General features: G+C 39.6%; 1 protein-coding gene across 13 annotated transcripts in view; it reads right to left on the reverse strand.

Annotated features, from left to right (window-relative positions):
• The window catches only part of TENM3 (teneurin transmembrane protein 3), a 1,065,662-nt gene that overhangs the window by 94,380 nt on the left and 956,115 nt on the right, over positions 1-15,167 (reverse strand). For all 13 annotated transcript variants that reach the window (XM_069977777.1, XM_069977778.1, XM_069977779.1 and 10 more), the window contains 2 exons: positions 5,327-5,594; positions 1,076-1,219 (listed from right to left, as the gene is read on the reverse strand). In XM_069977777.1, coding sequence (XP_069833878.1) covers positions 1,076-1,219; positions 5,327-5,594 — 412 coding nt within the window. The remainder of the gene's footprint in view (positions 1-1,075; positions 1,220-5,326; positions 5,595-15,167) is intronic.

The raw sequence follows: 15,167 nt of genomic DNA on the forward strand, positions 1-15,167 counted from the left end.
ATAATGACGCAAAGGATGAAGATAAGAGGCATACCTTCATCCTTGGCACCTTCTGCACAATAGGAACATATCAGCAGGTTAGATTTGTTCTTCATTAAAGGAGAATGCAGATTTAAATAAAAATTAATTTCTAGTTTAAAATACGGTCACTTTTAGTCATGTTCTAAGGCATCTTAAAGTAGCCAAGCATCCATTCCAAAAGGTGGCTCCAGAGAGATACCTTGCATATTTTTTGTGTCAGAGCTCCCAGTGCAGTATGAATCTTTATGCTACTGTAGTGACACGGCCATGTTAGTACATTAGCACAGAGATTTAAAGAGATTTCGGAGCTCACAGCATCATAGTGAATAATGATGGCATGAGTTCTGTAGTCTGTTCCGTAGCACATCATCCATATATACGAACCATGCATGGAACATGAGATTGAGACAAAACTCTTGGGTCCCACTCTTAAACAAGTAAAACAAACAACATAGCTCTTACCAAACATTCAGATGACAACTATTTTTCCTAACCCCTATTTCTCATAACCCCTCAAACACATACCCACTTGGCTAAGGAAGGAAGGGAACAAACTGCTTCCAGACTCCCCTGGCGGGGATTCCTGTCCTTTAAAAGAAAAGGACCATGCAAGTGGAAACACAACCACTCAAACTTTTCCCCCCTGCCATCATGGAACTTTTGGAAGGTCTAATGCTTATAGCCAACATAGTGGTGAATTCTTTACATAAACTGCATACTGTATGTCATATCTGTACACTTTAACAGTGCACATCCTTCATGGTAGTCTTATAATACGAAAGCCCGACAACCCATAACTTAATTGGCAGGACAGGATCTGCTTTATCTTACGACAGTTCTAGCACCATTCCCTGCCATTACATATTATATACCATTAGATGACATAGCAAGAGACATTTAATCATAAATACAGTAGGGTTTCTGATAAGACTGAGGTCCAGCTTCTCTGCTGTCACTAGTAAATGTTATAGATGCCATTGTTTCCTGTACACTGTAAAAAAAAAGTGTAAGTTCAATGTGTATGTCACTCTTTGGAAAGACATATCACACTTACCATTCTGGACATCCAACACATGATGTTTATCTAGGGTCCAGCCACCCATATTTGAGGCATCCAATTCATAGCCTTGCAAAACAGCAGTTCTTTTCTCCCATAGTGTCAGGTCAAGACACGATTCATATTCATACCCAACAGAAACTGCGAGTGAAAACAGAATGAACACAAACTATAAATAACAGGATTAACGCAAAAACTAAACTTAATGCATATTATCCATGTTTAACAGCTCTTATTAAATCCTTTAATAGAATAATTACCAGCGGGGCTATATTTACATTCATTTGTTGTTTAACACTGTATTATTTTATACACTGAAACCCTCTTTACAGGAGTAATGAAACAAATACTAGGCGGTGTAACTGAGCATGGTTCATGGATAATCCGATCATGCAAGTGGCCACACCAGTAAGTCATATTCTCAACTGTAAGCCTAATGATAAAAGGTTTTTATTTTTTTTTTCAAATAAATATTTTGTTAAATTTATATTTTATTCTATTTGTAAGCTATATATTGCTAGTTCCGAAAGTATGTCTGATTATGAACCATTAAAAGGGTTACCCCAATATCGACACTTCTTACCTACCCACAGTATAGGTGATAAGTGTCTGGACATTGTGGCTTCCACCTTTAGGAAACTCATTAATCAAGAAAATGTTTTCCCTCAAATAAATACATTTTTTAGTGATGATATTCCTCAAAAAACTAACTTTTTTAACAAAAAATATTTTGCTCTTTATGGCTATGTTCACACTACAAAATTTTAGAGTTAAGAATTGACGCAGAGTGCAATGGAATGGACGTTAAAATAATATACCTGCCTATTATTTCCAGATGCTGTTCACTGAGCAGCGTCCGGAAACAATAGCTGTTCACACAATGTAATGTACGCCGCACATTGATTTGAAGTGAATTGCTGATTGATTGATTGATCAATGTTAAAAATAGAATGTTCCTGCAGCCGATGCAGAAAAACAACGGATGCTGTTAAACGTTGTCGAACATAGCCTCTCTGTAAACCTGTTTTCCTTGATTATTATTATTATTATTATTATTATTATTAAGTTGTTGTTGTCATTTGTCCCTTTTAAGTAAAATCTAAAATCACTCCTATTACCTAAATGTCCTTAAAAATAACTTGTTGTTTCTTCTCGTCAGTCATGGTAATATTTTTGTAATCGAGCATTTATCAGTGAGGAATATAGCCAGATACTGAAAGTTCTGCTCAAAATTATTTCTAGTTTTCTGTATTAGCCAGAAGCAGGGGTCAGATGGAAATGAGTTACACATGACAAGAGGATCACGCTAGAGCGATTTGTTGGCAGTATGTAACCATAGGAACACATAGGAAGGTCTTTTTTCAGAGCACCTGTATTATTTTTTATTATTTTAGATACAAAAACTGGTTGCCAAGAAGGATCTTTCCTTTAAGATATCCTTAGGACTATATTATACATTTTTTATGATTTTTTATTTAAATAATGAAACTTACGAGAAAGTTATCCGAGTGAAATATGCCAGCACATCTATTCTAACACTGTCTGCAGGCAGAAAACACTGTGAAGTTTTGGGATCTCTTTTGTATTTAATAAAAATCCTTGGACAGAATGTCTTTGAATAGGAAACCCCACACTTTTATAGGGCGTTTGCTATAACCAAGATTTTGACTCAAGCTGTAGTATTATATAATGCCCCTTGCTATGAATTAGCATATGGTTAACATTTCGTCTCCGAGCTTAAATTGTTTAGCTTTTTTCCAAGTTCTGACTCAGCCAATAAAATAACATTGACAACTGAAATCCCAGATAATATTCTGTGCAAACACCTTGAATTTTCTAACACCTTATGTGATGAACTGCAGCAACCCCGCAGTGTTTTTACATATTTCCCCTAGTTAAAGAATGTCATAAGCTGCGCCAACCCTGTCATCTCTCACTCCTGCTGCTTTTGCCTAGTTAATCTCCATTGCTCCAGGATACAGGTTCATCAGAGCTTCGCACCTCAATCACCCGGGACAGCAGTTTGTTCCTTAATGGCAGGAGCTGTGATCCTTAGATTTGTCGACTGACTTGAATATTTCATCTATTTCTTCACAATATTAATGGGGAGTTTATATTACAGTTCAGTTTTTCTCACCAATTCATTACCTCCATGATCACCTTATTGGCTGTGATTAAAACACTTTAAGAAGCAAAGGTTTCTGTCTAACAGCTTGTACAGATGGTGCAATGCCATCTACTATACTATAGCTCAGCTACTATGTGAAACTCGGGAATGTTGGTCAATGTGAAGCATTTGCATTGTCCCAATAGGAGCTTACTGGTTGGGTGTCTGTGATTTTATTTTTTGTTTTGCAAACGATTTATAATGCTATTACTTATATATTATTATTGCACTTGTTTCAAGTTTGGCTGTGGGCAAAAGGAATCGCACCCCACAGTTAGGAATTGTAGTTTCAGTGCGAGTTTAGACTTTTGGGACAAGGTGGAAGCCAACCAATTAGCATTCACCTCAAGATAGAGACATATGAGTAGTGACATCACAGCGGAGTTTACAAGGTCCAAGAACTTCATTTTACTTTAGTTTGTGGATTACCCTAGCTCTAGCCAAATCCTGCTATGGGACTAAGTAGGAGACTGTGCCACCATATTGAAAGAATCTGGCTGTAAATGTTGTGCTTTATATACATTGTATAAGTGACTGGTTTCCTTCTCTGTTTCACTACATCAGGACACCGCAACCAACATCTTACAGATTGTAGGGAAATTATTACCACTAACACCAACAGTGCAACCCCCTATTCACTCCTCTTCACTGTGCCAGCTCATGGAGAATGAGACAATACTGTGGAAGCCCTCATGTCAGTGTAACCAAGTTACCTTAAAGGGGTTGTCCGGCGATAAAAAATTATTCACAGAATAACACACATTACAAAGTTATACAACTTTGTAATGTATGTTATGTCTGTGAATGGCCCCCTTCCCCGTGTCCCACCACCCCCACCCGTGTACCCGGAAGTGTGGTGCGCTATACATTACCTGTCGCGTGCCGACCACGGTCTCCGATCGTCAGCAGTGACGTCTTCTTCGGGAGCTTGGCGGATCTTCCCGAGTGCCGGCCGCCCTCTGCAGCGTCATCCGAAGCTCAGCCGCGATTGGCTGAGCATAACTGTGCTCAGCCAATCGCGGCTGAGCAGCTGATGACGTGGCCGCGTCATCAGCCGCTCAGCCGCGATTGGCTGAGCACAGTTATGCTCAGCCAATCGCGGCTGAGCTTCGGATGACGCTGCAGAGGGCGGCCGGCACTCGGGAAGATCCGCCAAGCTCCCAAAGAAGACGTCACTGCTGACGATCGGAGACCGTGGTCGACACGATATGCGGTGAGTATAATGCACCACACTTCCGGGTCTAGCGTGGGTGGGGGGAAACACGGGGAAGGGGGCCATTCACAGACATAACATACATTACAAAGTTGTATAACTTTGTAATGTGTGTTATTCTGTGAATAATTTTTTATCGCCGGACAACCCCTTTAAGCATGACTAGAATAAGACTATAGTCCCAGTGAACCCCTCAGGTGTTCTGCCCTGCTGCCACTCATGTGAAAACTCTTGGCTGTTGCACATTTAGGATATATACAAAGTCAAAAGGCATAAATATAAAGTAGCAACCTGCTTAACCAGTCATGGCAATTGATGGCAGCTCGGTGTAAAATGTGTTTATTAGCAATCTATAAGACATGACCAGAGGCATATGTGGAAGATACCAACAAATGACAGAAGGGCCTGGTGGTTGTTTGCCTATCTATAACCCCTGGGCAAACTCACCCACCCTGTGTTTGCTAGTTATGCAATTTCTTAGGAAATTGAAATCCTACACAGCTTGTTTTTACTGCCTAGTGGTAAAGGGGTGAAACCAGCCAGGCCTGGACTCCCTTCATCCAAGGCAGCTGCATAGTCAGCCTATATATTGAGTCTTTGGGCAAAAAAATGTACAGAAAGCTATATTAAAGAGCACATGTTCCAAATAAGAGTAAGTCATAAACCAGCCAGTTAAATGGGAGATTCAATGACACAGATTTCTACAAAATTAAATGTCACTGAAATATTTAAATTGCTGCTTAAAAAGAAGATAAATGCACATACAGCAGCAAAGCCAGCCTTCCGTTTTACACAGCCATAAATCAACCTTTGCTTGACAGAGTTCCTAAAATAAATATTACTGTTTAATTACAATAGAAATACATACCGACAGCTTCAGATAATCCATAGACTTTCTGGTTATAAGCATCCGTCTTATCCCAAATGAAGGTGTACGAAAGATTAGGGGAGGCTGGAAACCATTTCTGGAACAATCTTCCAACTACCGCCACCATAAGATGAACTTTCATTAGATTGAAGGGTATAGCAGAATGGGTCATTGTAATCTTGAGGACGGATTTATAGCCAGCCGCCCTTGAACTTAGGTAGGATAATTTTAAATCTGTCCCTGGAATAGTTGTTTCTTCATGAAGCACCTGTAATATATGAAAGAAGAGATAAAATATGTGATATTAAAAATAGCAGTGTAAGTATGTGTTCATTATTAAACAAAATGGGACCTGCAACATACAGTACTTTGCAACACACACACACACACACACACACACACACACACACACACACACACACACATATATATTTCTAAATATACAGTATAAGCTAATAATCCAGTTTTACTATGTTCACACTACGTATATTTCAGTCAGTATTGTGGTCCTCATATTGCAACCAAAACCAGGAGTGGATTAAAAACACAGAAAGGATCTGTTCACACAATGTTGAAATTGAGTGGATGGCCGCCATATAACAGTAAATAATGGCCATTATTTCAATATAACAGCCGTTGTTCTAAAATAACAGCAAACATTTGCCATTAAATGGCGGCCATCCACTCAATTCCAACATTGTATGAACAGAGCCTTTCTGTGTTTTTAATCCACTCCTGGTTTTGGTTGCAATATGAGGACCACAATACTGACTGAAATATACGTAGTGTGAACCCAGCCTCAGACTGTATGATGACTGTATATGACTCTTCAGAAAGAGAATTTACCAAGGCAAGGCAGCAGTGCATATACTACATAACTAGACAATAAAGGCTTCATATTGGACTACCTCTTCTATGCAATGCCAAGCGTAGGCTACACTTAAACCCTGCTCTATCCTCTCTATCCTTTATGAGTATATAGTAAGCGAAAAAGAAGGCAATCATTGGGTTAAAGAATGGTAACATGAGCAATGGATGACTAAGTAAACATCAAAAACACATGCTCTCTACATTTTGGCTCATTATTTTATATCTAGTCGATAACACAACCTGCTGCACTATTTCCATCTTCAGAAACAACACACCATGAGTTTTTTAATTTTCAAAGGGGTCAAGGACTTTCCTTATAAATTTCTCGGAACAGGTAGTTATATCCAGCACAGTACTGTATATAAAAGTCAGGAACTTAGTAAATACCTTACATTACATATCTTATACTGACCCTAACTTATAGTCTACATTATAGTTCAAAGCTAAATTCACAATTCTCATGGCTCCTTTTCTGAGCTCTGAAGTCTGAAGAATAGTCAATGTAGCTGGGCTATAATGTAAGCTTAAACTCAGGATCAGTAGAACACAAGCAATGTATTTTACAAAGTTGCTTAAAGGGGTTTTCCCCGAAAACAGTTAATTGATGATAGGCCACCATTAGCTGGGTGTTGGGACCCCCACCAATCAGCTGCTCTTCACAGTTGTAGTAACCCAGCATCACTGCTAGACATTGTACTAAGCTGAGGTGTCTGGCTCCATATATTGTGTACATCTGGGCGCTGCTCTGGGCAGAGCAGCTGATGGGCAGGGGTGTGAGGTGCCAGGTATCCTATGGATAGGCCATCAAGTAATTTTCCCTGGAAAACCCCTTTAATGCAATGTTAAGCTGTTATGACATTATCATAAGCTCATTACATCACCAATTTCCAAATATTTAGGGCTGCTATCGTCTCACATGGCAAAGGACCTGTAGCCCACCTAGGCTTATGATCTTGGATAGTAGCAGATGTAACCCCAGTTATTCTGCCTACTGCATTGTATAACATCTAAATGACAAACACAAAGGGCCCTTGAAATGTTACATCCTGGAACACTTTTAGCATTCGAACATCATTATGAAATGCGTCTTTCTCTCATCGGGTTCTTTGTTCAGCAGCCATTTTGTCTGACACATACTATATTGAGGAATGCAGTGTTGTGACTCATCACTGTAAATTATGCCAAATGATTTTAGCTAACCGAACAACTTATCTCCTCTATAAAGCTGTCCGTTTTGATGATGTTCCAATGCATGTGATATATGTCTCGGTTATATTATCAAACTAGGCTTGGTTACTTATTGCTTTTCTTTTCATGTAGAGGATACATAAAAGGCTCCCACACATTGCTCAGTCTGTTATCGCTGCTCTTTTGCAAAAGGTTTGGCTTTTCCAAATGGGAAAGTGACAGACATTTTAACTACAGTTTGATGATTGAAGGTTCTGTGCAGTCATTAGTCATGGAGATTTCAGACTTTTACGTACTCAGATCTGGCAACTAAACCAATCACCTTTATTTCACTTCGAGCCGCAATGACAGGATTACAATCTATAATAAGATTCCTACACAAAGAAGACTAGCATTTATAGTTGCTAAGCCACCAAGCACTGCTTGTTTGATATGCATAGCCAAGTGCACAAAATAAGAATTGGGAGGGTTCCCATGGGAGAGCTTTCAGACATTCCTTTTTATTGGAATATTTTGGCAGGGAGAGTGTGCTTTCCTATGTCATTCGCACATTTTATTACCCAGCATTTTCATTTGTCAGGTTTTCATCTCACTGTCGGATCTTAAATAAAACAGCTGCCTGTAATCTACAGATTTCCCCTACAGTTGTTTTATAAAAAATATCCATACATAGAATGATATTCTCCAATTCTTCCACTATTCTTTTACTTTAGCTGAAAATAGAAAGCTACACCTGACGGGAAGGGGGATCGGACAGAACACAACGGGGAATAGCATGCATGTGCTATGTCATTGCACGCTATATTGATTTACTCTTATTTTTGGGAGAATGTCAGATATAATTTACAGGCCTATAAATATCTTCTGGAATTTATAACAATAGTTCAACAATTAAATTCCTTCTAATTTTTCCATATTTTGTCTGTTAGACTTTGTTCAGAAGACAATGGGGGAAGGGATGATGTGAGTGCAATGCGAAGAGGGTAGGGAGTGGGGTGAGTAGCTGGACATGCTGTTTGTCTTTTTGAATGTTGTCCATACATATTGAAATTGTGCACATATTCTGTCCCGGATAAAAGTCTCAAGAGAAAATACAGTGTATAAGGACAATTAATATTAATGAATAGACCTAGCACACCTGGGCCTATACTTGGAAAACTTTACTAGGAGCAACTCACACATTACATTCTGTATCTTAAAGTTCTCCCATTTATCAAAGTCACTATTGTCTATCTATCTATCTATCTATCTATCTATCTATCTATCTATCTATCTATCTATCTATCTATCTATCTATCTCTCTATCTATTTGCCCTAAAAATAATATCTAGGTATATAGTTGGACTTGATCAGGTGGTTGGATGGGATGAAGCATTGGTGGTAACTCTTTCTGCACAATCAATGAAGTGTGCTGCCATAATGGGTTTACAGGAAACAAGAAATATTTACCGCTATAGAGTGTTTACAATGCATAAGACTACATTACGGCCAAGTTTAGCAAGTGTGATGGGAATCACAGTACCCAAAGGCCTACTCAGACAATACCACCCATTATGTGATTAGATCCTACTGGTCAGTAGCCAAGTCTTCTTTTACTTTCAACCGCTGACAGCTCTGTAAACATACATTAACCCATAGTAATCAAAGAACAATTAGCTTTACTCAATCTGCAGATTGCTATAGAAGGGTCTGGTTGGTTGGATGCCATTGGATGCCGCACATTGCTGCTTTATTTTTATACACAAGACTATGCTCATTATTTGAAAGAAACACTTGGTTTGGCTTCATTTTAATATTCTACAGTAGGAAATGGCTAGGAGTGCAGAACTATGGCTGCGATGAGCTGGAACATGGTTATACATCTCTGCAGTATCTTTTACTTTGTTGTATTTATGTTTAAAGAATCTTTGAAAGACAAGATTGAGTTTTTCATTTTTCCCCTGTGATCTTTCTGGAAAATGGAATAAAAGAATTTGCTCACAGACGGGGTGCACTTTATGAACAGTCAAGCGTGCTGAGTGCAAGTATGTGTTCACGAGCCCTGGCTTATCATTGGCTCATATCGGTCACATGAGCGGGTTTGGTAATGAGAGCTGGATTTCACTTGTAAATTGTCCTGGTGTATGGCATAGAACTGTCACAGTTTGACTGCTTCTTTTGAAGGTAGATCTTGTGTCCTGAAAGCAATAACTATAGATGCGGGAATGAAATCTGTCTAAAGTCTCTTAAAACTCCAAACATAAATTACAGCCTTTCAGATCGCTCTGTTACTTTACATTTAATAGAGGTAAAGATTGTACAAACAACTAAAAAGGAACAGAGACTACAGAAAATACTAAAGTGTGATTACATACTGTGTGTTGTAATATAGTTATTAACGGTTATGTATGGCACATGGGGTCATTATAAAGTGCAAAGCTGGGGCTCTCCTCTATTACCAAGGATGTGTTAAAGACCCACAGGGATGTTCCACACAAACCTGCATAAACATCAGTCTCCTACAATGTGAATCTTAATGGGTGAGTGCTGTGTTCCGTATTACCTGACCATCCATAGAAAAATGTGGGCAGCAATGTTTAGAAGAGGTAAAGGCTAAGACTCTTAGCTTCATTTTCCTCCAGGAAACTATAAAATGCTATTTTATGGTATTTTAGGTCATTTTATGTAATTTTTAGGGTTTTTTTTTCTATAAATTTTTCATGTCCTATCATTTTAATAGGTAAAAGTCTCTGTACTGGCATTGCTAGTTTAGGGTTAGTTTAGGTCAGCTCCCATTCACTTTACGGGGTTTTCAAAAGAGCAGAAAAGGTCCCACTTGTTCTGCTTTCTGGTGCTGCACTTCTTCCTTCCTTTCTGCTCTCCAGATAACCACTTAAAGTGAATGGGAGCTGAGCTGAAGTAACTCAGTATCTCCATTCACCGTGCAGTGTGGGTGCTGTGGCTGTGCCAAACAGCTGATCACAGGGGTGCTGGGGTTTGGCATCCTGCTTATCAGATACTGATGGGATACCCTAAAGGCAGATCATCAATAATATTTCACTGGAAAACCCCTTTAAGGCTATGTTCACACAACGTAAGTTTCCTCTTAATCCCGGCCACTGTTGCCGATTTGCAACAACGGCCGTGATTAATAGGAAACTTATATTGTGCTGCCGTCTACGGAATCATGGCTGAAGTGTATACACATAGTATACACTGTGGTCGGGATCACTACCGGGCGCACAAAACACTGACATGTCAGTTTTGTGCCGCCGCTATTCATTGAATAGTAGCCGCACAAGCCTGACAGGTCACACAATGAAGAGTGCGGCTCCAGACACAGATGCGCCTGCATCCCAATTCAGCACAAATGAAGATCATCTTCACTAACAAACCTGGCCAGGTCACAAAATGGTCGGCGTTTCATGTTGTGTAAACATGGCCTAAAGGTGGTTTCACTCATTGGGAATTTTTTTTTTAAACCGCTGCAGTTTTAGTAACATTTTTTTTCACTAGAGACAACCTATATTTCCCCTTCCTGGTGGATCCACTTCTGACTTGTGCAGTTAGATGGGTATTCTCATCTTAACTAACATAGTTATACTTGTAGGGCTCATAAAGTTAAATATTTTTGCAAAAAACATTGATTTACCAAACCTGTCTCCTACTCCTGATAGGGTGCACTTTCCCTTCCATTGTGGACAGCTTGGTGTCTAAGTTACAGACCACCACTGTGATCTAAACACATTGCTCTCGCTGGGGTATATCTCTATATTGTAGACATAAAGCAGGATATTGTATATAAACTGTATGATATATACACACACACACACATATATATATATATATATATATATATATATATATATATATATATATATATATATATAGTATATTGTATATGTATATTATATATTATGTATAATATATTCTTTCCAAGTGTCTTGTAATTACAATATACTCTATACACTCATAGGCTATGTTTATACAATGTTTTTTCTGCTCCGTTTTTGAAAAAAAAAAATGACGTCTGCCATTTTGAGCTTAAAATGACGTCTGTCAATTCACTGTTTGGTCGCCAATTAGTGCAATGACGGCTGCTTGTACATTATTCTAGTTTAGGTGGACTAATTGGCCTTTGGGTGTGTCTTTAATTGAAAAGTTCATTAAATTTATTAGTTAAAACGATGAAAGGAGGGTGAAAACCAAGTGTGAACAACTAAAAAATAACATCCGCTGTTTCCAATAGATGACCGAAAATAATTCACATGATTATTATTTTGATGTCTGCGCAGAAAACGTCTGATATTTCATACACTGTTTGCATTGCATTGAAGTCAATTACATTCCTGGAATAACGGATGTCTTTTTAAATAGAAAAGGCGTTCGCCTGTTTTTGTCGTTTTGTGAACATAGCCTATGAAATGTATAGATATTAGAAGCTAATTATAGATACATGTCTATATAGAGGTAGGAACAAATTAACTTCGCTCAGGTCATATGACTCAGAGGAGGCTTCTAATATACATTTGAAATAAAATGATTCCTTGTATTAGTTTTAATAAAGCAAGTTACTTATAATGAGTGTTCTCCATATTAATACACCGTGCATCACTATCAGATAAAACATGGTGCTGCTGTTATGTTATCTGCTGATTAAGAAAGATAATTAGCATATAAGAGTAATGCAATTATGCTGAGAGATGACAGCAGCTCCCGATTGTTATATCGGTGTGTGCTACATCTGTAACTATGTTTTACCGTCACTGACAGTTATGGATTGTATTATGAAACAATTTAACAAAGAATCATATGACACAAGTGTCTGCTTTGTTACCTGTTACAGGAGGAACAGAGCTATCTCCAGCTATGCTTCTCATTTATGCTGATAGATATTATGTAAATGTAACGACCGGAGTCATGGATCCACAGTACTACCGCTAGCTGTGGAGTCTGAGGAGCCACTGGTCTTTACCAGTACACACCGCAAGGCAGTATGGATTTGCTGTGGCAGGCGACGCTTAGGTCGCTACCCCTGGCTTGGCTTGTTAGCGGCAGCAGGTGAGGTGCAGCTGGAGACACATAGGCAGGCAGAAACACAGCAGGGCTCACGGCTGGAACCACAGACAGCTGGAATCACGGGCAGGTATCATAGGCAGGAATAACAAGCAGGGATTACATGCTATGGGAAACATGCAGGGCCTCCAACAGGGAATATCAGGACAGGTGCTTTATTTATAGGGCAGGTGAATGGTACACTTAACTAATTAGGGACGCACTGTCCCTTTAAATCTGTGACAGCCAGCGCACGAACACTAGAAGGCAGGAACGTGTGTGCCGGCCGGGACAGTGGGGAGCAGTGCCAAGGAGCGGTGAGGCACCCCCATGGGCGGAAGCACCAGCAGCGCTGGGCCCCTACACATGGGTTCCAGTGTCTACATTAGACAGCCGGGGGAGAGAAAACCGGTGTGGCAGCAGTCCGAAGCACAAGCTGCCACTGCCGCCCTAACAGTAAGTAATTCTAAGAATGGACATGTGTTATGTTAAAACCTGCATTTCATAGCCAGATTGATGCCAGCATAAAATAGTGACAGATAACCTGATTTCAGCAGAGTGTTACTCACCCACCTGGGCTCCCATGAGTAGAGATAAGCAAACTTTTCAAAAGGTTCAGCAAACTTTGATGTAAAGTTTCAGTTCGTCTGAACAGAACCTTAAACGAACTGCACTAAAACAGCTAAACAAATGCAGGGTTTTAGCGGCTTTAGTGCAGTTCAAAAAGTCCACACATCTATGCACATTTCTTCACTTTCCCCTGGTGTCTTTCCCCGGTGTCCTGACACGTCAGTGAGAACACACCGTGTATAGCATATATGAGTGCTCAGTGCTTTCGTTTTCATATTTCTTATTTTAATCAGCCTGAAGTTGTAGCACCCTTATTGCTGTTAGTCCAAAGAACTATATATACTGGTATCTAGTATCTAGTCACCCAGAGCCCCCTGAGGTTCATACTACAGATCAGTGGTGCTGCCTATTATACTCTTCTGACTGTTTCTGCTTATTTTTCTGACTGCTGATTTTGTTCTGATGTGCCCTCCTGGTACTGACCATAATATACCTTCCTGTGATTGTTTGCAGCCTATTTTACCTTTTTTTTTCATTCTCTGCAGATGCAACCTGGTTCAGTGGGTGCCAAGATGCAACCTGGGTCAGTGGGTGCCAAGTTGCAACCTGGGTCAGTGGGTGCCAAGATGCAACCTGGGTCAGTGGGTGCCAAGATGCAACCTGGGTCAGTGGGTGCCAAGTTCATCCACCCTTGCACAAGGCTCCATTGAAGTCACAATGAAGACATTTGAGTATGCTAACCAGAGTGGAATGGGTTATTAGAAGCCCTTTAGGTCATTTGCATTGTATTCTGATCAGTTCCCTAGTTCTCATTGGAGTAATTTTCCTAAAATAAATTTTTCATGTCTAGCACATGCTAAGGGCTATGTAAGAGTTCAAGAAACATAAGCGCTAGTGCAGTCCACTGCTGACTGACCGTTTTTTTTCCATATTATTATGTAGACAAAAAGGTTTCAATCAGAAAGATTTCAATCAGGAGTGGGTGGGTGTAGTTAGTCCACAGCCCAGGAATACTGAGGACCCATAGCACCGAATGAACTACACCTACAAACTACAAGTTATGTGCAGAATTAAAGCCCGTTTACACTAGGCAATTATCGGCCAGGAGCATTAACAGAAATGCTCCTTCGGTATCACTGTAGCTCTGTCCATTTAGCTTTTGCTTGTTAATGCCTATATAACATATGGTTTTATTTATTAACAGAATGACCCTGATAGACTTTTATCTATTTATAGCTGTGTAACTAAGTAACCATCTAACCTGGTGCAAACTATAGGTAAAATGGAGAGACCTATTTACTTATATGCTACAATACATCCCTTTAAGAAATATAGACAATGTAACAATGGTAACTATACTACAATAGCATAAGAGAATAGACAGCAGTCTCTTAATAGTTTCAGGTTCCACAAGTCATAGGTTGTTTTTAAGAGAAACAGATCGCTGATCTCAGGCGGGCCAGCCAAACGATAACACTGTCGGCTGCTAGTGAAAGCACTCAATGCAGTAAAACCTTAGGTGCATTGCCCCCTGGGAAACATGAATATGCAAAAGAAGAGCCTGTGGAGCCTCATCGAAGAGTCTCAAAACACAGAACTAGCCAGATATCCCTCCGGGAAGAACCCAGCCAAGAGGTGGCTCCTGTAAGGAAACCATCAAAACCACCATATTAAGTGGCCCTATAAGTTAATGTAATGACAAGGGGAATACCAGGGTCTCTCATCATTGTTTTTAAGTGAGTTGTAGAATTTAACATGCAATAAGACCTGGCAAGGAAACTGGTGCAAAGTTTATCTTCTTAGTCCATCATTTCATGTGCATAGGTGTATTACAGCTCCATACAATCTCTAAATTTCAAACAGCCATAGTACCCATGACACCATATGGTGGCACAAAGATGGTAGGCAAGCACTATTTGTATACTATGGTTCGGGATTGAGCACCACTGATATCTTTTAGATGCATGGTCTGACCATTACTGCATGCTGTGGATTGGGACTAGAGCACACAGATGTTAGGGACTCCATGAGCCACCATGCAGACTCCTTGCTTATTGACCTGCCATGTACATAAGGCTTGAAACAGTATGCTACAGAATTGCGGCTGATGCAAGAAAAGGTCAAGTATATCTTTTAGGACACTTTTATTTCATATAAAATAAAGAAGTAAAAACTCTAA

This window comes from Dendropsophus ebraccatus, chromosome 7 (genome assembly GCF_027789765.1).
Source record: "Dendropsophus ebraccatus isolate aDenEbr1 chromosome 7, aDenEbr1.pat, whole genome shotgun sequence".
Classification (NCBI taxonomy): domain Eukaryota; kingdom Metazoa; phylum Chordata; class Amphibia; order Anura; family Hylidae; genus Dendropsophus; species Dendropsophus ebraccatus.